The sequence below is a fragment of the Pristis pectinata genome, chromosome 14 (assembly GCF_009764475.1).
Source record: "Pristis pectinata isolate sPriPec2 chromosome 14, sPriPec2.1.pri, whole genome shotgun sequence".
NCBI classification, from domain to species: domain Eukaryota; kingdom Metazoa; phylum Chordata; class Chondrichthyes; order Rhinopristiformes; family Pristidae; genus Pristis; species Pristis pectinata.
The window spans coordinates 10,984,815-11,008,156 of record NC_067418.1 but is presented as its reverse complement, the minus strand read 5'-3'; the positions used below and the strand labels follow the sequence as shown (position 1 = coordinate 11,008,156).

General features: G+C 44.6%; 1 protein-coding gene and 1 long non-coding RNA gene across 2 annotated transcripts in view; one reads left to right on the top strand and one right to left on the bottom strand.

Annotated features, from left to right (window-relative positions):
* Positions 1-15,546, bottom strand: part of LOC127577710 (uncharacterized) — a 102,306-nt gene extending 86,760 nt beyond the window's left edge. Inside the window, exons 1-2 of the long non-coding RNA XR_007957430.1 lie at positions 15,449-15,546; positions 12,435-12,533 (exon numbers count right to left, since the gene is read on the bottom strand). This is a non-coding gene — a long non-coding RNA (uncharacterized LOC127577710). The remainder of the gene's footprint in view (positions 1-12,434; positions 12,534-15,448) is intronic.
* Positions 14,875-21,845, top strand: fadd (Fas (tnfrsf6)-associated via death domain). Its single transcript, XM_052029185.1, has 2 exons — positions 14,875-15,364; positions 19,575-21,845. The coding sequence occupies exons 1-2, from the start codon at positions 15,049-15,051 to the stop codon at positions 19,847-19,849; spliced, it is 591 nt and encodes a 196-aa protein (XP_051885145.1). The 5' UTR covers positions 14,875-15,048; the 3' UTR covers positions 19,850-21,845.
* The last annotated feature ends 1,497 nt before the right edge of the window (positions 21,846-23,342 follow it).

Below are 23,342 nucleotides of genomic sequence, written 5' to 3'. Positions count from 1 at the left end.
GGACTTGAGGACCTGAGTTATAGGGGATAGGTTGGGACTCTATTCCCTGAAGCGCAGGAGAATAAGGGGAGATCTTATAGAGGTATACAAAATTATGAGGGGTATAGATAGGGTGAATGCATGCAGGCTTTTTCCCCTCAGGCTGGGTGAAACTAGAACTAGAGGACATGGATTTAGGGTGAATAGTGAAATATATAAGGGGAATCTGAGGGGAAACTTCTTCACTCAGAGGGTGGTGCGAGTGTGGAACGAGCTGCCAGTGGAAGTGGTGAATGCGGGTTCAATTGTACCATTTAAGAGAGGTTTGGATAGGTACAAGGATGGGAGGAGTCTGGAGGGATATGGTCCGGGTGCAGGTAGATGGGACTAAACAGAAGATCAGGTCGGCATGGACTAGATGGGCCGAAGGTCCTGTTTCTGCGCTGTAGCAGCCAATGACTCTAAGGTAGAATAAAGAAATGGGGAGGCCACAAGTGAACACCCATCAACCACAGGGAGGGGAATCCTTACTTGAGGAATCACTGGTGTGGACAGTGACTTCTTCAGAACAGATTCAACAGAGAAACCAGGTGAATGGAGTTGTAGGAAGCAGAAGGGAGAGCGTTTAATCAAGGGTAAGTGGGAATTTAGTTCTTCTTCTTAGGATGACTCACTTCCACTCCAGTTTTGTGGGTTTATGAGATGACTAACGAGACCAATGTGGGAACCACAGACTCTTCTACTTCAGGAGGAGGCCATCAGGATGGGTGGGTGTGAAGTCTGTGAGAAGGTGCAACTCCCTCCGCTGTTTACACTGGTCCTCTGTGTGCATCCAGTACAGAGAACAGAGCAGCACAGGAACAGGCTCTTCGGCCCACGCTGTCTGTGCTGACCACGACGCCAATTTAAACTAATCCCATCTGCCTGCACGAGGTCCATATCCCTCTATTCCCTGCCTGCTCATGTGTCTGTCTAAATGCTTCTTAAACACCATTATTGTATCTGCTTCCACTGCTACCCCTGGCAGCACGTTCCAGGCGCCCACCACTCCCTGTGTAAAAAAACTCACCTCATAAATCTCCTTTAAGCTTTCCCCCTTTCACTTTAAAGCCATGCCACCTAGAATACATTCCTAATGCAGGCAAATGGGATTAGCGTAGATGAGCAAAAAGGTCAGTATGGAGGTCGTGGGCCGAAGGGCCCGTTACTGTGCTGTATGATGCTGTGATTTTTCCTTTGTCGGCCTGGTAATATCCTTCCATGCCAGAGTTTGGACTAAAGTGTCTGCTTTGGGATGAGCTGGAGGAAATCCATGTGAACGTGAGGGAGGGATGCAAATTAGAAGCAAAGTTAAGGAATTTTTCCAGTTTAAGCCAAGATCTATGAGCAGCATAAAGTTTAAAAGTCTACATTCATATAGCAGATAAAGTGAAGAGGGAAGAGACCTGATTTTTTTTGAACTAGAGAATGTTCAATTGACCTTATGTGCTATCTCTTTATATAATTCATTGTGAACTAGTGCATGTTGTTCCTGTGAGGCACCCCAAGATGTTTCACTGCACTTAAGTTACTACAAAAATGCAGATCGAAAACTATAATTTCAGACAGGTTTGCTGAAGAAATATTAACTGTGCTTGGGGTGGCAGAGTGATTCACTGTGATTCCTCCTTCGGGATTGCACAGTGGGTTCATGTGTGTTTCAGAGTATTGGTATTGGTATATTATTGTCACTTATACCAAGGTACAGTGAAAAACTTGTCTTGCATACCGATCGTATAAGTCAATTCATTACACAGTGCAGTTACATTGAGTTAGTACAGAGTGCATTGAGGCAGTACAGGTAAAAGTAATAACAGTACAGAGTAAAGTGTCACAGCTACAGAGAAAGTGCAGTGCAATAAGGTGCAAGGTCACAACAAGGTAGATCGTGAGATCGAGTCTGTTACTGATTGTCACAGTTATATATTGAAGATACTCTTAATTTCCATTTGCACATCAGTGGTACATTCTGCCATGTGATTTAGAGATATGTTGCCGGGTCTTCAGGAGTTGAGTTATAAGGAAAGATTGAGCATGTTAGGACTTTATTCCTTGGAACGGAGAAGAATGAGGGGAGATATGATAGAGGTTTATAAAATGATGAGTGGTATAGACAGGGTTAATGCAAGTAGGCTCTTTCCACCTAGATTAGGAGAGATAAGTACAAACGGACATGGCTTTAGGGTGAAAGGGGAAAGGTTTTAGGGGGAACATTAGAGGGAACTTCTTCACTCAAAGAGTGGTGGGAGTGTGGAATGGGCTGCCATCTGATGTGGTAAATGAGGGCTCGCTCTTAACTTTTAAGAGTAAATTGGATAGATACATGGACGAGAGAGGTCTGGAGGGGTATGGGCTGGGGGCAGGTAAATGGGACCAGCAGAATAATGTTTCGGCACAGACTAGAAGGGCCAAATGGCCTGTTTTCTGTGCTGTAGTTTTCTATGGTTCTATATTCATGCCCTGCATGGGAGATCATGGACTCCTGGGATTTAATGACACACAACTGAAAATGCTAATAATTCCCCTAGTACCTATTCTCCATCAAACACCCTCAAACAAGCTACTGACCTTGTCCAGGATTACTAAATCATAAGATTAGTGGGCAGTGTCAAATAAATCAGCATGCATATCTGTTGTTAAATTCTGCTGAACAAGAATGCAAATTCCCAGGGCATTTGGCTTTTGATGCAGAAACTGCAGATACAGGATCTGTCAGACTAGTAGACAGATGTAACACGTCATGGAAATATGGAAATCCTTAAGGATATTCTTTCTGAGATCCAAACAAACAGGCCCTCATTTAATATTGTGAACCGAATCAATGAACAGCTATTAAACAAAAAAAACAGACCACTGAAAGTACTCAGTGGGTCAAGCAGCATCTTTGGGGGCGGGGGGGGTATGAAATTGTCCACGTTTTGGGTCAACACCCTGCATCAACAGATTCCAGCATCTGAAGTCTCTTGTGTCTCGAACAGCTATTGAAACAAAGGTTGTACACTGTGTCCCCAGTTTCCCCTCTACAAAGTGGAGTGAATGAAAACTACAAGCAGAATAGAAGCAATATTTATTGAGATTTTGCATTGCAATGATTGAACCCAGTAAGCCTAATATGGACTGAATCATAGCACATTAAGGAATGGAGAAAAATATAATCCAAATATTCAAGCACCTAACTTGATCTTTACTGCCAGATGATGCTCATTTGGAAACTGCAAACATTACTTACTGGAAATGTTCACACTTCCACATTGAGCCACAGGGTTCTGAGAGGAAGTGATGAATAGATGCTGAGAGGCTACTTCCTCGATCTGGAGACCATACATCTAAGAGACACGAACTCAGGAGAAGGGTTCAGCCATTTAGGATCAAGCCGAGCAAAAATTTCTTTACACGAACTGTTGCACGTCTTTGGAATTATCTGTTTCAACGGTCATTGATTAAAGTCAAGTACGATGTTCTTAGACTGTTAGACACCAAGGGTACGAGAACATAAGTCTGCAAAGCAGATGAGGCACAAGATCAAACAAAGCCTTACTCAATGGTGGAGCAGGCTTAAGGAGACATATGGATACTGCTGCTTCTATCTCTAATGTTTTTGTGTCCTTTCTATTCGAAGTAGTAAACGTGGAGTGAGTTCTCCTGGCTCAAATGCCTTCAGGAATGGAAGAAGCTGCAGAGAGTAGTGGACTCAGCCCAATACATCACAGGCACATCCCTCCCCACCATCAGTAGCATCTATAGGAGGCACTGCCTCAAGGAGGTGTCGGATCTGGTTATTTTCGAATCTGCAGGTTCTTTCAGGAGTCCAAGGAAAACAACTTGGTGCTTAACAAAGTTTTATTGGAAAAATTTAAAACAAAGAAACAGTTACAGAGCACATGGCAGGCAGCCCACAAGTGTGGCCACGTTTCTGGTACCAACATAGCATGCCCACAACTTCCTAACCTGTACGTCTTTGGAATGTGGGAGGAAACCGGAGCACCCGGAGGAAACCCACGCAGACACACGGGGAGAACGTACAAACTCCTTACAGTGGCCAGAATTGAACCCGGGTCACTGGCGCTGCAAAGTGTTACGCTAACAACTACACTACCATTCCTGCCCTTACCTAACAATAGTCCAATCAGAAAACCTGTGGCAAAACCAACCAATGAGAAAGCACACATTCACTTAATGGACGAACCAATACGCTGAGAAGCGGCCATTCCTTGTACAGCCGCTTGAGGTGTATTAAACACTATACATGTTAAAAACTACTTAAAACAGTCGAATCCAACAAAGGCAACATCCATCAAAGATCCCCACCATCCGGGCTATGCCATCTACTTGCAGCGACCATTGGGCAGGAGGTACAGGAGCCTGAAGTCCCACACCACCAAGTTCAAGAACAGCTACTTCCCTTCAACCATTCAGTTCTTGAACCAACCTGCACAACCCTAATCACTACCTCATTTTTGCAACACTATGACCACTTTGTACTGCAATGGACTTTGTTTTTTTTTGTTATAATTGTTTTTCTTGTAAAAATTTATGTTTAATTATGTGTATCATTTATGTTTAATTCATGTCGTTTTCTTGTGAATGGTGCTCATCTGTTGCTATGTGCCTGTGATGCTGCTGCAAGCAAGTTTTTCATTGCACTTGTGCATATGACAATAAACTCGACTTTGACCTTGCAATTTTCTCCAATGTATCTCACGCTGGGAATATTCACAATACTGGTGTATGGTCAGATAAACAACACTGGAAGAACAGCAACTTATATTTAAATTCATCTTTAATGTAGCTATTATTCCAAGGAGATAGAACAAAATATGTCTTGCAGGAAGATATAGGACATGATCAGAGTCACAGTCAAAAAGTTAAGATGACTATTGGGGAGGTGGAAGCAGGTAGTCTCACAACAGTTAAAAAGCATCACAACAAGCACTCGAATCACCAAGGCACAGGTCCAGTGCTGGTAAATGGGATTAGTGTGGATGTGTACCTAATGGGCAGACAGTGAGGGAAGTATTAGAAAGAGAACAGAGTACAGGAGCACAAGGGCTAAAGGATCTTCCAGTAACACTGGAAATAGGAAGAGCAGAGGACGTTTGCTGGGAAATGTTGGAAACTATAAATTCCAGACAGGTAAACGGGGATTGTGTGATATGATCATGTATTTATTTTGTAAGATAACATTTCCTAAAGCAAGCTGGGCATTGTGCTGTGTTATGATGTTATAAGGAAGAAGTAATTTAATATAGAGTGCAAGTCCGCTGTTAGAGCAAAATAAGGTTGTAACTTTTAGGCTAAAGGTTAACACAAATCTGACACCATTCAAAGACTTTATTTCCAGTCCAGTTGAAGGGTCTCGACCCAAAATGTCGACTGTCCATTTCTCTCCACAGATGTTGCCTGATCTTCTGAGTTCCTCCAGGGGTTTGCTTTTAGATCTAAATGCCAGCATCTGCAGTCTCTTGTGTCTCCAAAGCCTTTATCTGCCTTTCTTTTCTCCTTATTGATACAATTTCAATATTTGAAAGCACTGCCTGAAGTGTGATTGATCACCCTCAAAGACTGCATGTGTAGTGTCAGATGGGAGTGCTATAACCATAATATTTTTTTTAAATGGATGTGTGATCTGAAGTGCTTCATTCTGTTAATTAAATGGAAGAGCAAACCAAAGCTGAAATCCACTAACTGGCTGCCAAATGAAACCAAAAAAGACAGCAGAAGCTGATGGGTTTTAAACCAAATAATGTGTGTATATAGTAGATACAAGAATACATATACATTGCCCAACAGTTAAAATAAATGAATGCCATATGTCTCAGAGGCATCCCATGCTGACTGAGTTTGAGCAATCACAGAACTATATTTCCTTCAATTTTTGTATCCAAATTCAATCTATTTAAAAGTGGCTGAAAAAGTGTTTCAGGCAGTTACTGATTATTCATGGAGGTAGACAGTGTGATTGGTATTGGTATTGGTTTATTATTGTCATGTACAGAGGTACATTGAAGAAAACTTGTCCTACATACCGTTCGTACAGATCAATTCATTACACTTCTAAACCTCTAAACATTCAAACATGCGAATTAGGCACAGTAGTGGTTAGCATAACGCTTTACAGCGCCAGTGACCCGGGTTCAATTCTGGCTGCTGTGTGTAAGGAGTTTGTACGTTCTCCCCGTGACTGCGTGGGTTTCCTCCGGGTGCTCCGGTTTCCTCCCACATTTCAAAAAAAACGTACAGGTTAGGAAGTTGTGGGCATGCTATGTTGGCATTGGAAGTGTGCCTGCCTCTACACTACTGTGCCATCCTCTCTGTCAAGACTCCTCAGGATCTTGTAGGTTTTAATCAAGTCTACTTCAATTCTAGATTCCAATGGCTACAAATCTAACCTTTCCTCATAAGACAAATCCTGAAATAGACACTGTTCTGAGGTTTGACGTGGGAGGAGATTTTCCAGAAAGATTTGGGGGATGTGCTCAAAGCTTCCTTGACGTAGTGCAATGTTCCCCCACTGATTCCTGTGGCCCGGGACTGCTCAAAAGTGAGGAATGACATTCAGAACAGTATGGAGAACCTCGAGGCCATGCACCACAAAACATACAGCAGCCCAATACAAAGGGCGGTGTCAGGAACCAGCAACAAAAGAAACACACTGAGCATGATTCAGTTTTAAAAACTATTTTATTAATCACTACTTATGATAATACGTAAATTAAAAGTAAAAATGTTAGTATGTTAGAATTCAAAAATGTTAAACCTTGAACATTAACCCCAAAACTAAACTCGTCGTGTGTGTGTGTGACAAAGTCCCAAACTCCAAGTTCCGGAATGGTTCTTAAAGTTCAGTTCCACAAGCCATAAGGTGAAACATGAGCAAGGGCTTCTTCAACAACCACCGTTGTCTGAAGATAAGACATAGATGTAGAGAAACATAGGGAGAGTAAATACGAAATCCAAATGTTCCACGATGGAACCCAAACGATACTTCAGTGTTTACTCGGTAGTGACTTCCTCACCCCGAAAAGCATCCGAATCGTGGTCGTCCACACACAAATACCTGTTTCCTTCTACAGGTCAGCAACAAAGTGAATTCCACCGGATTACTTCCAACTTCCATACATGGATTTCAGTGGCAGACACAGTTATTGTTTCTCATCCATCGATAGAGAAAACTAGCAGGCTGGTGTCTCTCTCCCTTCTCTCTCTCTCTCTCTCCTCCTTCTTCTAACTTCTTCAACAACGTCATTACGTCCTTTATCTTCTATTGACGTAAGCACGCCCCACACACATACACACACACTCTCTATCTTAAAGGGACTTTCACTGAGTCCGTAACAGTGGAAGGAGCGCACCACCTCAAACTACCCACCCACCCACTCTGATCACCTCCTGCTCTATCTGTGCAAGAGTCTACACTTCCCACATTAGAATCATTGGCCACCTCAGAACCCACAAAACTGGAAATGGAAGCAAGTCGTCTTCCACCCCAAGGGACTGTGCAAGATCAGACAACCCACCTATTCCAGGCCCTAATCAGGGGTTCACCACCACTGCTGCAGTTAGCAGTCAACTTTATTCCATCAACTAGTTTACAATACATTTGCAATGACACCATACTGATTAACATAATAAATATTTAGTGAATTAAATAACTCCTTCTGCACATGAATGAGAGGAAAATAGAGGGATATGGGCATTCTGTAGGTAGGAGGGATTAGCTATGTTGGCACAACATTGTGGGCCGAAGGGCCTGGTCTGTGCTGTACTGTTCTATGTTCCTTCTCAATCATTAACATTCAGACAGTAAAGTTATGAACCCACAGCTGTTTAATTTTAATATCAAAGTTAACTGCAACTGAACAAAAAATTAAATATGGAAATTATTATGCAGGCTAACAGAAGGTAAGAGGCAGTTTGATTACTTCAGTTAGTAAATAATCAGTGGACGGGTTAATTAACAGTGCAGACCGCTAAAGCAGTTATGTTAATTTACTGTCAAATAATTAGTAGATTGGCTTAATATACAGAAGATAGTACAAAGTTATTTCATAGCAAGTCTTTATGAACTGTTTGTGATTGGGGAATTTATAGCTGATATGTCACAATTTGATATTAACTCAGGAAGCTAATTTACATTCAGAATCCTTTGATAATTGTGACCACAATTTCCAGTATGTATGTAACCACAAGTTTATTAGCCTGTGTGAATGAACCACTTCCTTCACTTCTCTACTCTTCTGCAATGTCAGAGGAATGAACACACAGTTATTGGAACAGTGATCATTAAATTCTGGAGCGTAGATTGGCTCCAGTTTAATATCTCATTAGGAAGATAGCACCTCCAATGGGACAGTGCTCCCTCAGTACAGGCCTACAGAGTCAACTTAAAATGTTTCACAAGTCTGTGAAATAGGACCCCAGTTCATAATGTTCTGGCCCCAGAACAAGAAAAGCCAACACAGCTGGGATACCTCTCCCTGGTATCACTTATTTCATCACGTTATCCACTTTAAAACCATCACATTCTTTGTATTTCCTGCAATGCATTTATTCCCATATGACCTCATTAAACTCAAATTTAAAATTAAACTCCAGTCTTAAGTCTAGTTGGTGTCTGATTTCACTGTAACAACACACAAAGTACTGGAGGAACTCAATGGGTCAGACAGCATCTATGGAGGGAAAAAGACAGTTGGCGTTTCCAGTCGAGACCCTTCATCTGGATTGGAGATAGTCAGTATAAAACGGTGGAGGGAAGGGGTGGAGCAAGAACGGGCAGGTGACAGGTGGATCCAGGTGTGGGGGAGGTGGGGGAAAGAGGGTGGGGGGGGGGGTGCTAGGCAGGTGATGGTGGGTGGAGGAGGGCAGGAGAGTGGGAATGATTCAAGAAGCTGGGAGGTGATAGGTGGAAGTGACAAAGGGCTGAAGAAGGTGCAATCTGACAGGAGAGGACAGTGGACCATGGAATAAGGGGAAGGAGGTGGGGAAGGGAACTGGTGGGGTGTGGGGGTGCTGGGCAGAAGGAGAGAGTGGGGGAGGCGAAAGAGATGGGGGCTGATGGGATAAGGAAAAAAATGGGTACAGAGGGGAGTGGTTACCGGAAGTTGGAGAAATCGGTTCAAATTCCACTGCTTTCTTCTGATCTGATATCATTTAAGCATTAGGCCAGTTTGCATCAAAGGTTCAGTGAGCGTGGTCACTCATTGCAAGCTGCTCTCTGCAGATCTACTCATTACTTCTATTATAACTATCCTACTCTTTTAAATCTAAATTCTACGAGCCTAAGAATTACTACATTTTATTCTACATGCTGTTATCGTTTTCCCTTGTACTACCTCAATGCACTGATGTAATGAAGTGGTCTGTATGGATGGCATGCAAGACAAAGTTTACCACTGTACCTTGGTACGTGTGACAATAATAAACCAATTTAAATAAGGAACTGCAAGAGTGCAATATGTTACTTAAAACTTCTGCACGGCAACAATTCTGCAGTATGTTCAGCACATCTCGTGAATGCAGGGAGTAGAGATGTTTAATTAGTCTTAAGTATAGTGATCCTGAGACTATCACTCAGTCCCATTCTGTTGCACCCCCTAATGGTTTGGTTATAGAATGGAACTTAGACCCAAGAAAAGTTCATCTTAGTAAATGTGGAACATAATGGAGAGCAGAAAACTAAAATAAATTAAGATATAAATAGAAACTTCTCTTTCTCTCCGTGGATTGATCAGCAGTACTAGCCAGTTATAGAAACTCAGCGAGGTGCCACTTTGTTGATTAGATTTCCCTGATCAAGGGAGGGAGGGAGGGGAGGGAGGGATGGAGGGATGGATATCTTTATTAGTCACATATATTGAAACACACAGTGAAATGCATCTTTTGCATAGAATGTTCTGGACAAAGCCTACAGGCGTTGCCACGCTTCTGGCACCAACATAGCATGCCCACAACTTCCTAACCCGCACGTCTTTAGAATGTGGGAGGAAACCGGAGCACCCGGAGGAAACCCACGCAGTCACAGGGAGAACGTACAAACCCCTTACAGACAGCAGCTAGAATTGAACCCGGGTCGCTGGCACTGTAATAGCGTTACGCTAACCACTACACTACTGTAATAACAATTTATATCATTTGACACACTGGATGAACTTATCCCTCACTCACAGATGGGCATTAAAAAATCCTGTGGCATTCCTTCAAAGAACACCAAGGGAGATCTCCCTCACACTAAACATAGCAAGGGTGCAGAATAACAATGTGGGGGGGGGGGGGGGGGGGGTTGGTGGAGGAGCTTGAATGTCCATTACCAAGAGAAGAGTGGCTTGGTAGCACTATCACTGACCAAGCTGGCTGACTCCTGAAGGACACAGCTGCTAGGCCCAGTCTGTAGCACGTACTGTGTGGGCCAACACAAGCAAGTCTCATCATCCCCCATCCACCTGTGGAAGATGCGCCTGTCCATTGAAAGAAGTGGTCACTACACGGTCTTTGTGGAAGCAAAGTACCGTTTTCTCACCAAGGGCATGCTCCATCATCTTGTGGATCATGGTAATTGGGAAATTATCACGGTAAAGACCCCACCCACCCGGGACATTCTCTGTTCTCTCCTCTTCCATTGGGTAGAAGATACAGGAGCCTGAGGGCACGTACCACCAGGCTCAAGGACAGCTTCTACCCCACTGTGATAAGACTATTGAACGGTTCCCTTATACAATGAGATGGGCTATGACCTCACGATCTACCTTGTTGTGACCTTGCACCTTATTGCACTGCACTTTCTCTGTAGCTGTGACACTTTACTCTGTACTGTTATTGTTTTTACCTGTACTACATCAATGCACTCTGTACTAACTCAACGTAACTGCACTGTGTAATGAATTGACCTGTATGATCGGTTTGTAAGACAAGCTTTTCACTGTACCTCGGTACAAGTGACAATAATAAACCAATACCAAAACCAATACCAATAATTGGGAAAGACTCAGAACAGATCTGGCAACTTAAAACTAGACATCCATGAGGTGCTGTGGACCACAAGCAGCAGCAGAAACGTGTATCAGCACAATCTCATGGACTGACAGATCCCACACTCTACCATTACCAACAAGCTAGGCGATGACCATGGCTCAATGAGAAATGCAGAAGGCAGGCTAGGAGCAGCACCAGGTGCAATGAGGTGCAATGCAGGACTACATGTGAGCTATATGGAAAAACATGCAATATACAGAACCAAGCAATCATGCAACCAAAGTATCAGACAGCAGCTCTGGTATACTGCCACTTCTGGTCTTGAATAGTGGAAGATAATGTATCAGACAGCAGGAGTCTCAATTCTACCTCTCTCAGTCAGACTCTCAATTCTACCTCTCTTGGCTATTCCATTATTGTCACTTTAGCACTTCTTTTTGCACTGCATCTGATTCCACTACAGTCTTAGCACCACTCTGTTGTTTTGAGCTCACTGTATCTATTGTTGTATTTATTATTACTACATATACCATTTACTCTTTGAGCTTCGTGCAAGCAAGAAATTTCATTGCACCCTGGTGTATATGACAATAAGTTAATCTGAATCTGAGGAAGAGGCCCCAAACACATCCCCATCCTCAACAATGGAAGTGCACAGCAAGTTGGTGCTAAAGGTCAGCTAGCAGGATAATCCATCTTGGCTTCTTCCCAAGATCCCCACCTGCACAAAAGTGAATCCTCGGCCAACTGGATTCACTCAATATGATTTCAAAAAACGGCTGATAGCACTGGATACAGAAAGGTTTTTTGACCCACACAGTAATTGAAGACCTGCGCTCCAGAACTGTTCATGCCAACACTATCACCTACCCATCGCATACATGATCTGTATGGATGGCTTGCAAAACTAAGTTTTACACTGTGTCTCAGTACATGTGACAATAATAAACCAATTCCAATGTCAAAGGCAATATCAAAGTCAAGATATGACCTCCGTAAAGCTATCAGAGATGCCAAGAGACAATACCTGTCCAAAATTGAGTCCCAGACCAGCCGTCAGTTGTGGCAGGGCTTACATGCTATAATGGGCTACAAAACGAAGTCAGACAGCATCACCAACAACAGCGCATCGCTTCTTCATGAGCTTAGTGCACGTTTTGAACAGAAGGGGATTGGTTTATCACCAGCCACCCTGACAGCCTCCAATGCAACTGAACCCGCAGTCACCATTGAGAATGTAAGATCAGTCTGATCAGCTGCCGAAGGTATTTGCAGACATATTTAACCTCTCGCTGCTTCAATGTGAGGTTCCCACCTGTTTTAAAGAAGACCACTATCATCCTGTTACCCAGGTACATTTTGTTCACCAAAAGCAGGACAAATCCAATGAGTCTAATCTTAATCATCAGCAAAGTGATGGAAGCTGTCAAGTGACCTGTACTCACTGTTAACGTGCCGCTGATGCCCAATTTAGCTTTCGCCAGGAATGCTCGTCTCCAGACCTTTTCACAGGCAAACACAGACCAGAAAGCTGAACAGCAGAGCTGTGGATAGAGACAGTAATTAAATGTGTGTGGCAGCAAGGGGCCCTGCTAAAGACCATAATATATAGAAGCAGAATTAGGCCATTCGGCCCATCGTGTCTGTTCCACCATTCAATCATGGCTGATTTTATTTTTTTCCAACCCCATTCTCCCACCTTCTCCCCGTAACCCCCTCACCAATCAAGAACCTATCAATCTCTGCCTTAAATACACCCAATGACTTGGCCTCCACATCCCCCTGTGGCAACGATGTCCACATATTCACCACCCTCTAGCTGAAGAAATTCCTCCTCATCTCAGTTCTAAAGGGACATCCTGTTATTCTGAGGCTGTGCCTTCTGATGCTAGACTCTCCTACTGATGGAAACATCCTCTCCACGTCCACTCTATCCAGGAGTTTCAGTATCCGGTAAAGCTGAAGTTAATGGCTTGCAGGGGGATATACTCCAGCTGTTGGAGTCATACTTTCACAAAGGAAGTTAGTTATGGTTACTGCAGGGCAAGCAAAACAGTCCAAACTATACTGTAGATTTCCTCTGGCTAGTGTCCTAGGCCCAACCATCTTCAGTTTCATCAGTGACCTTCCTTCCATCAGAAGTTCAGATGTGGAATGTTCACTGATGATTATACAATGTTAAATTCCATTTGTAAAGCCTCAACTAAAGAAACCAATCACACCTCAGAGAAACCAGAGAAACTCTCTGCAGTTTCTTGAGGTCCTGGGCAGAGCAGTGGCCATACCAAGTTGTGAGACATCCAGATAGGATGCTTTCTATGGTACATCGGTAAAAGTTGGTGAGAGTCAAAGGGGACAAACCAAATTTCTTTAGCCTTCTCATACGTGCCATGACCAACCTCTCAAAGCACTTCATGATGGTGGATGTCAGAGCCACTGGTCGGTAGTCATTGAGGCATGTTACCTTGCTTTCCTTCGGTACTGGGATGACAGCCCGGCACATCACGGAAAACCAGCCTCCCCACCATGGACTCTGTCCATATTTCTCGCTGTCTTGGCGAAGCAGCCAGCATAATCAAAGACCACACCCACCTGGGTCATTCTCTCTTCTCCCCTCTCCAATCAGGCAGAATATACAGGAGCCCGAGGGCACGTACCACCAGGCTCAAGGACAGCTTCTATCCAACTGTGATAAGACTATTGAATGGTTCCCTTATACAATGAAATGGACTCTTGACCTCACAATCTACCTTGTTACAACCTTGCACCTTATTGTCTACCTGCAATGCACTTCTTCTGTAGCTGTGACACTTTACTCTGTATTCTTTTACTGTTTTTACCCTGTACTATCTCAATGCACTGTGTGATGAATTGATCTGTATGAACGGTATGCAAGACAAGTTTTTCACTGTACCTCGGTACAAGTGACAACAATAAACCAATACCAAACATGCACAAGTACAAGTATGGACAGGTGCAATGAAAAGCTTACTTGCAGTATCATCACAGGCACATAGCATCATATAAGAAGCACTTGCAAGAAAAACGTAAATTATACACAAGAAAAAAACAATTAGAACAAAAAGTCCATTTTAGTGCAAAGTGATCAGAGTGGTCATAATGTTGCTGAACTGTAATGGTGATTAGAGTTTCACCAAGAGTCCACTATTATTGGTATTGGTTTATTATTGTCACTTGTACCGAGGTACAGTGAAAAACTTGTCTTGCACACCGTTCGTACAGGTCAATTCATTACACAGTGCAGTTACATTGAGTTAGTACAGAGTGCAGTGAGGTAGTACAGGTGAACACAATAACAGAACAGAGTAAAGTGACACAGCTACAGACGAAGTGTAGTGCAGGTAGACGCTATTAACTTGCAAGGGTCACTATTGACCAGAAGCTCAAATGGACCAGTCCCACAAACGGTGGCTCCAAGAAGACCGGGGGGGGGGGGGGGGGGGGGGGGGGTGGTGAGCTGACACTCCAGATCCTGCATCTGTGAAGCAGTCAGGGTCCAGCTGCAATGTCAGAGGCCAGCCGCTGGGTGGAGCGCCGGCGGGGGGGGGGGGGGGGGGGGGTGGTGAGCTGACACTCCAGATCCTGCATCTGTGAAGCAGTCAGGGTCCAGCTGCAATGTCAGAGGCCAGCCGCTGGGTGGAGCGCCGGCGGGGGGGGGGGGGGGGGGGGGGTGGTGAGCTGACACTCCAGATCCTGCATCTGTGAAGCAGTCAGGGTCCAGCTGCAATGTCAGAGGCCAGCCGCTGGGTGGAGCGCCGGCGGGGGGGGGGGGGGGGGGGGGGGTGGCCCGAGGCGGGCGCCTGCGCTTGCGCCCAGCGGCCGGGTGCAATGCCACCTCCCGGCCGCTGGGCGGCCCCCGAGTCGGAGCCGGGCTGCCCGGAAGAGGAAGGCGGAAGTCATTTCGGGCGGGTCCGCAGCGCAGGGTTTGGTTCTGGCGCCCGAACCCCAGCGCCGGTTGTTATATCTCGGTTCCCCAGATCGAGTCCCAGGGCTCGCCTCTCCCCCCCCCCCCCCCACCACCACCACCCTCCTCTCCCCATGGCGGCCGACGAGGACATGAGGTTCAATGTGCTGCTCAATGACATCTCCCAGAACCTGTCCCAGGACAACCTCAGCTCCCTGAAGTTCCTGTGCAGGGACCACATCGGCAAGAGGAAGCAGGAGACGCTGGGGAGCGGCATCCAGCTCTTCCAGATGCTGGGGGAGCTCAGCCTCTTCTCCCGCGAAGACACCACCTTCCTGGGCCAGCTCCTGAGGAGCATCAAGAGGCCCGACCTGGAGGCGAGGCTGTCTGCCTTCCACAGGGGGGCTGAGCAGCTCCAGCAACCCATGAGTGAAGTCGGGGCGAACTCGGGTAAGGCGGCGCGAAGCTAACGTTTCTTTTTTTTTAAAAAAAAAGGAGCAGCACCTTATCCTAAGGAATGGGTAACCCTCCTACCTTGACGCCTCTGCCCAAACTCGTCGTTCACAAGCGCAGGAGGCCGGGAAGTGGAGCAAAAGTGAAACCGCTTGGAGGAACACAAAGTGGGCCGAGCAGCGTCTGGGATGGTCGACGTTTCGGGTCGGGGCTGAGAGGGAAGATAGCCAGTAGAAGTGAGGGGGAGGGATGAGGCTGGTAACTGATAGGTGGAGCCAGTTAGGAAAAAAAGGGGGGAGGGGAAGGGGGAGATGGGCGGCACCAGGCAAGGGAAGGGTGATGCACAGATGGAGGGGATCTAGGAAAGGAAAAGTGAACCAGGGGAAAGGAAAGCCAAGTGGATGGGTTTGTGGGTGGGATGGAACCAGGTGGGGAGGATAATCTCTTGGTATCGGGGTGGAAAAGGTGAACAAAAGAAGAAGGAACCCTAGTGGCATGTTGAGAGTGGGAAAGGAACATGGGGGTTGGGGTGACCAAAACAGCCCTTCCAAGTGAGGTAGAGATTCCTCAAGCAGTTTCTTGCTGGCTTTAAGTGGAATAGAGAGGAGACATGATAGAGGTGTACAAAATATTAAGAGGAATAGATAGAGCGGGCAGCCAGCACCTCTTTCCCAGGGCACCAATGCTCAATACAAGAGGGCATGGCTTTAAAGTAATGGGTGGGAAGTTCAAGGGAGATATCAGAGGGAGGTTTTTTACCCAGTGTGGTTGGGGCATGGACTGCGCTGCCTGGGGTAGTGGTGGAGGCAGGTACATTGGTCAAATTCAAGAGATTGCTAGATAAGCATATGGAGGAATCTAAAATGGAGGGATATGTGAGAGGAAGGTAGTCTTAGGCAAGGTTTAAAGGTCGGCACAACATTGTGGGCCGAAGGGCCTGTATTGTGCTGTACTATTCTATGATTAACAAGTGCGTGTTGGCCAGAATAAGTTACTGGTTTGAGCTTTCAAACAATGTGCACTTCTGATTCTCTTAAGATAAGGTATCTTTATTAGTCACATGTACATCAAAACACATCTTTTGCGTAGAGTGTTCTGGCCCATAAGTGTCGCCACACATGCCCACAACTTCCTAACCCATACGTCTTTGGAACTATTGAAATTAGAAAAGCAGATGCTGCTGATCATGGAAATCTGAAATGAAGAGGATGCTGGTAACCTTCAGGCCAACTAGTTCAGCTAACTACAAAGTCTTTGAGTAATCAAGTTTGGCAGTTGAATGTAGTACTGAAGTTCTGAACTTCCAGTGTCATCTATTAGGTGGAGTGTTTCCATCAAGATGAAAATCACAAAAACTGCTGATGCTGGGAATCCGAATTAACACTCAGCACAGAAAACTCAGCACTTTGAGCTACCCAGAGATCGTAGGAGGTGCTATCTGAACACATGTTCATTCTTCCTTTAAGTTATAGTGAGAAAAATCCAAAGCCAAACTAGGGGTATGGGTGAACATAGAACAGCACAGCACAAGAACAGGTCTTTTGGCTCACAATACCTGTGTCAACCATGATGCCGAATTGAACTAATCCCATCTGATTCAAGATTCACTTTATTGTCATTTCTCTGAGTATTTACGTACACACAAAAAAAGTGCCTTAACGTGATCCATTTCCCTCCATCCCCTACATGTTCGTGTGTCTGTCTAAATGCCACTGTGGTTTCTACTCCCACCACCACCCCCAGCACTGCATTCTAGGCACCTACCACTCTCTGTGTAAAAAAAACTAGCCCTGCACATCTCCTTTAAACTTACCCACTCTCTCCTTAAATCTATTCCCTCTAGTATTTGACATTTCTACTTTGGGGAAAAGACTCTCACTCTCTACCCTATCTGTGCCTCTCATGATTTTACAAACCTCTGTCAGGGCTCTCCTCTGTTTCTGATGCTCCAGAGAAAACAATCCAAGTTGATCCAACCTCTCCTTAATACTCTCTAATCTAGGCAGCATCCTGGTGAACTTCTGTACCCTCTCCAAAGACTCCACATCTTTCCTGTAATGGGGTGACCAGAACAGCACATAACACTCAAATGCAGCCTATCCAAAGTTTTTTTACAGCTGCAATATGACTACCTGACTCTTGTACTCAATGCCCTGACCGATGTAGGCAAATATGCCGTACGCTTTCTTTACCATCCCGAATACATATGTTGCCACTTTTGGGGAGTTGTGGACTTGCAGCCCAGGATCCCTCTGTACATCAATGCTCTTAAGGATCCTGCCATTTACAGGATGCTTTCCCCTTACATTTGACCTCCAAAAGTGCAACTCCTCACACTTGCCCGGCTTAAACTCCATCTGCCATTTCTCCACCCATATCTGCAACTGATATATATCCTGAGGATACTTCGATGGCCTTCAAGATGGACTCTTGACCTCACAATCTACCTCGTTATGACCTTGCACCTTATTGTCCACCTGCACTGCACTTTCTCTGTAGCTGTGACACTTTACTCTACATTCTGTTATTGTTTACCCTGTACTGCCTTGATGCACTGTGTAATGAATTGATCTGCATGAACAGTATGCAAGGCAAGTTTTTCACTGTACCTCGGTACAAGTGACAATAATAAACCAATACCAATTCCTCACTGTTCGCAACTCCACCAATTGTGGAGTCATCTCCAAACTTATTAATCAGCCCACCTATATTTTCGTACAAATATCACAAACTGCAGAACACCTCTGTTCACAGACCTCCAGTCAGAGCTCTCAGATCTACCTAACCCTTCCCTCCCACATAGCCCTCCATTTCTCTATCATTTATGCAGCTATCTAAGAGTCTCTTAAATGTCCCTAATGTATCTGCTCCCACCACCTCTGCCGGCAGTGCGTCCCACACACCCGCCACTCTCTGCGTAAAAAAAAACTTACCCCTGACATCCCCCTTATACCTTCTTCCAATCACCTTAAAATGATGCCCCCTCATGTTAGCCATTGTCACCCTGGGAAAGAGTCTCTGACTGTCCACTCGATCTATGCCTCTTACCTTGTACACCTCTATCAAGGCACCTCCCATCCTCCTCCTCTCCAAAAAGAAAAGCCCTAGCTCACTCAACCTAACCTCATAAGACATGCTCTCCAATCCAGGTTAGAATAGGGAAATTGCTACCACAAAGTGGTGGAAGGAGATGTCTAGATGGTTTCAAAAGGAACCAGAACGAGGTAATGAGAGCAAAGGAATAACCTTTATTTTGCTCTACTGCCAAGAAAGATGAATTGGAAGACTGAGATGTGGGAGATAAAGTTAGGGCAGTCTTGTGTGGAATATAAACAAGTTGGGAAAAATTCATTCAGTACTTTCTAATTCTGTGGATCTCAGATTTCTGCTCTTCCAATTCTGGCCTCTGGTGTATCCTCAATTTTAAATCTGCCATCAGTGGCAGCTGTACCGTTAGATGCTACAATCCTGAGCTCTAGAATTCCACTTCTAAATCTTGCTGCCCTTTTTAAGATGCTTAAAACATTGCTCATTGACCAAGTGTTTGTCACCTCTCCTAATAATATTTCTCAGTGGGACTTGGGTTCTGTTTGATGTTCCCAGGTTCTTTATTATGCTTCAAGGCGCTACATCAAGATAAGATCAGACATCTTTATTAGTCACATGTACATCGAAGCACACAGTAAAATGCATCTTTTGCGTAGTGTTCTGGGGGCAGCCCGCAAGTGTCGCCACACTTCTGGCGCCAACGTAGCATGCCCACAACTTCCTAACCAGTACGTCTTTGGAATGTGGGAGGAAACTGGAGCACCCGAAGGAAACCCACGCAGATACAGGGAGAACGTACAAACTCCTTACAGACGGCGGCCGGAATTGAACCCTGGTCGCTGGCGCTGTAATAACATTGTGCTAATGAATGTTGTTGCGAGAAAGAAGGTTATGACTGGAGGGAGGGATTCTCACTGTGTTTGCCGTGGCGTTATGTTGACTGATTCTCAGTAAAGGCTGCTTTACTCTCTGCTATGTCTTTTATCATTTTGAAGCTGTTAAACTAAGATTCCAATAATCATTTTACTACCTGGTCTTCAGCCACATGCAGAGAATAAACAAACTTTTGATGTGGAGGAGAAGCTGTTGATTAAACTGCCAAATTTGAAATCTTGATTTCTTTGATAACTCAGCTTTAAGAATTCACTTTATTTTCTAGGTGATCTGGATGTTGCAATTGATGTAATTTATAACAACATTGGAAGAGATTGGCGGATGTTTGCAAGAAAGCTTGGATTCAAAGATGCTCGCCTTCAGGAAATTGAATACAAATATCCGCGTGACATGCGACTTCAGATTCTGAGCACTCTGACGGAATGGCAGGAGAAAAAGGGGCAAGAAGCCGCTGTGGACAGTCTGGTGGCCACCCTCCGGAGCTGCAGACTGAACATGATCGCAGATTGTGTGGAAGAGGAGGTGAACAAGAATAGTTGACTTTTAAGCAGAGAATTAACCTCAACTGCAACTTACTATGTTGCGGAAATACTCTAAGCATCCAAAGCAAATTATGTAATTCCTTTGAAAGTTGAAGCTATTCCTTCTGTCAGTTGATGATCTGTTCCCAGTTCTGTGATTGGTGTCGGGGTTCTGCATTTTCTTGATCATGACTGTGCTTGGGGTTACCAGAGTGAAGGATCCATTCCCAACATGGGCTGACACTGCTCTAGGCTTCACTTCAAGAACCAACCTCTCGAAGCATAGATTGAAGTCCCATACTACATTTGGATGCAAATCAATATCATTGTCTCCTCTAGAACTTCTTGTAACCTTCAGGTGATGCCATGATCTACTTGCCCTGGCCACATGGAGACTGTCGCTGAAGGATTGATAAGAAAATACCTGAGCACTATCGGGATTAATTCCCATTCTTGCATGAGCTCAGTTAATTAGTGTGGGACAGGCCTCCTAGATGACCAGACCAAGTTGTTCATTATTCTGGAAAAAAAAACACACATTTGCTGCTGATAGGAAGGATGCTTAGAACCCTCCCTCTCACTTTTCCTTGCCAGATTCCTCTCAGCATCAACTTGCATGCATGCAGCAGTTTTAAGGTGCTAAAATGTCTCAAAGGACTTTGCAGAAACTATTATCCAATTTGACACCAAGTTACAGAAAGAGATATTAGCACAGGTGATTATAAGCTGAATCAAAGGGGTAGGTCGGACAGACCCATATTAAAAGGAGCAGTGGTTTTGGTAGGACATTCTGGAGCTTAGAATTCAGGGAGCAGAAAGAACTGCTACTAGTGATGGAGCAATCAAACTATGAAGCTGTGGCCAAACTTATTCTATTTGCAGACACGAGACTGCAGATGCTGGAATCTGGTGCAAGAAACAAGATGCTCGAGGAATTCAGTGGGTCGGGCAGCTTCCATGGAGAGGGGTGGTCAGTTTATGTTTCATGAGATGTCGACTGTCCGTTTCCCTCCACGGATGCTGCTTGACCTGCTGAGTTCCTCCAGCAGGTTGCTTGTTGCTGTTTTATTTAATTGATCCAAGTATTGTACTTTCATTGAAACTTTCATGTTTTTGTGGCTTCCTGCAGTCATGGCGATCACCTATATTTAGCTTGCAATGCAATATCAAATGTGGTGAAATAGGCATTTAGCACGCTGGCCTTCATCAGTCCAGACATTAGGTATAGGAGTTGGGATATTATGTTGCAGTTGTGTAAGTCGTTGGTGAGGCTGCAGGTGGAGTACTGTGTACAGTTTTGGTCACTTTGTTATAGGAAAGACGTGGTTAAACTGGAAAGAGAGTGCAAAGAAGATTTACAAGGATGTTGCCAGGACTAGAGGGCCTGAGTTCCAGTGAGAGGTTGGCCAGGCTAGCTCTTTATTCCTTGGAGTGTAAGAGAATGTGGGGTGCTCTTATAGAGGTTTATAAAATCAGGAGGGGCATAGATAAAGTGGACGGTAACAGTCTTTTCCCCAGGGTAGGGAAGTCCAAAACTATGGGGCATAGATTTAGGGTAAGAGGAGAAAGATTTAAAAGGGACCCGAGGGGCAACTTTTTTACACAGAGGGTGGTGAGTATATGGAACGAGCTGCCAGAGGAAGCGGTTGAGGCAGGTACAATAGTATCATTTAAGAAGCACTTGGATAGGTACATGGAGGGGCGGGGTTTGGAGGGATATGGTCTGAATGCAGGAACTTGGGACTAGCTGGGTGGGCACCGTGCTCAGCATGGTCTCGTTGGTCCGGAAGGCCTGTATCCGTGCTGTATTGCTCTATGACAAAAAATCATTTCTTAGTGTCAAAGTGTACATACAGCCTCAGTCAGATTGAAGACTGCCTTCTGCTCAAAGCCATTTGAGAAAAATGTGGGCAAAAGGAGCATTAATAATGTTGGAATTTGTCTTGGGAAATGCTTCAAAATTTATCTTGTACAAACCAAATTACGATTCCCAGTAAAATGTATCTTTTATTGAACATTTTATTGATATATTGAGTTATTTCGTTTTATATTTGTGCTGAAGACGTCTTCCGCGTGACTCTGCTGGTAATTCACTGATGCAAACTGTTAATATATGTACCCGTCTTAACATGGTGATGAATTAACAAGTCTGAAGAGTGTGACGTCCCTGCTTTTGCAGTTCCTGACAGCAGGAACTCTGAAATCAGTTTTGGCACCATTCGACAGAAATGCAAGGCGGCCTGCACTGTCAAGTCATTCACTAGTTTTTTTTTCCCTGAAAGACTAGTGAGCGAGTATTGACGACAATACCTTCTGCATCTCTTCCCTATGCTGGTTTTCCAGTCGAGCTAGGATCCACCCCTGGAATGCCGGGTTCCTTCTCTGACCAATAAAATCTATGCATCATGCATTCATTTCGGTAACTAAGGGGGCACAGACACCTCCAACAGGTGCCATTTTCAAAGGCAAGCAAGAAAGTCCATTTCTGTGAGTTTATGGACAATCTTGTGGAGCACTTTATGGTACATTGCTTGTGAAATTTGGTCTCAGTTGGAGAGAAATGACAGTTTGGTCACGGCGAGGTTTATCAGTTGAGATAAATGACTCAAATAATCTAATATGTGGTGTTGGTTGAAAGTTAAATATCATAGAACATAGAACACTAAAGCAAAGTACAGGCCCTTCGGCCCATAATGTTGTGCCGACATTTTATCCTGCTCTAAGATCTATCTAACCCTTCCCTCCCTCATAGCCCCCTATTTTTCTATCATTCATGTGTCTATCTAAGAGTCTTTTAAATATCCTAATGTATCTGCCCCCACAACCTCTGCCGGCAGTGCGTTCCACGCACCCACCACTCTCTGTGTAAAAAAAAAACTTACCCCTGACATCCCCCTTATACCTTCCTCCAATCACCTTAAAATTATGTCCCCTCGTGTTAGCCATTTTCGCCCTGGGAAAAAGTCTCTGACTGTCCACTCAATCTATGCCTCTTATCATCTTGTACACCTCTATCAAGTCACTTCTCATCCTCCTCCTAGAAAAGCCCTAGCTCGCTCAACCTATCCTCATAAGACATGCTCTCCAATCCAGGCAGCATCCTGGTAAATCTCCTCTGCACCCTCTCTAAAGCCTCCACATCCTTCCCATAATGAGGCGACCAGAACTGAACACAATACTCCAAGTATGGTCTAACCAGAGGTCTATAGAGCTGCAACATAACCTCACAGCTCTTGAACTCAATACCCCGACTAATGAAGGCCATCGCTCCATACGCCTTTAACAACCCTTTAGTCTCCGTTGGAGAGAAATGACAGTTTGGTCACGGCAAGGTTTATCAGTTGAGATAAATGACTCAGATAATCTACTATGTGGTGTTAGTTGAAAGTTAAATATCAGCTAGGACACCTGAAGAACTATACTCTCTTCAGGTATCAGTGTGGAATATACTACATACTGGAAGGGGAAGCACATTGCAGAAGAAACGGTGTTTAACAACTCATCCCAAAGAC

Coding starts and splice junctions, on each gene's coding strand:
- fadd (XM_052029185.1), top strand. CDS start 15,049: ATGGCGGCCGACGAGGACATGAGGTTCAATGTGCTGCTCAATGACATC. Junction 15,365..19,574: donor TGAAGTCGGGGCGAACTCGG/GTAAGGCGGCGC, acceptor TTTATTTTCTAG/GTGATCTGGATGTTGCAATT.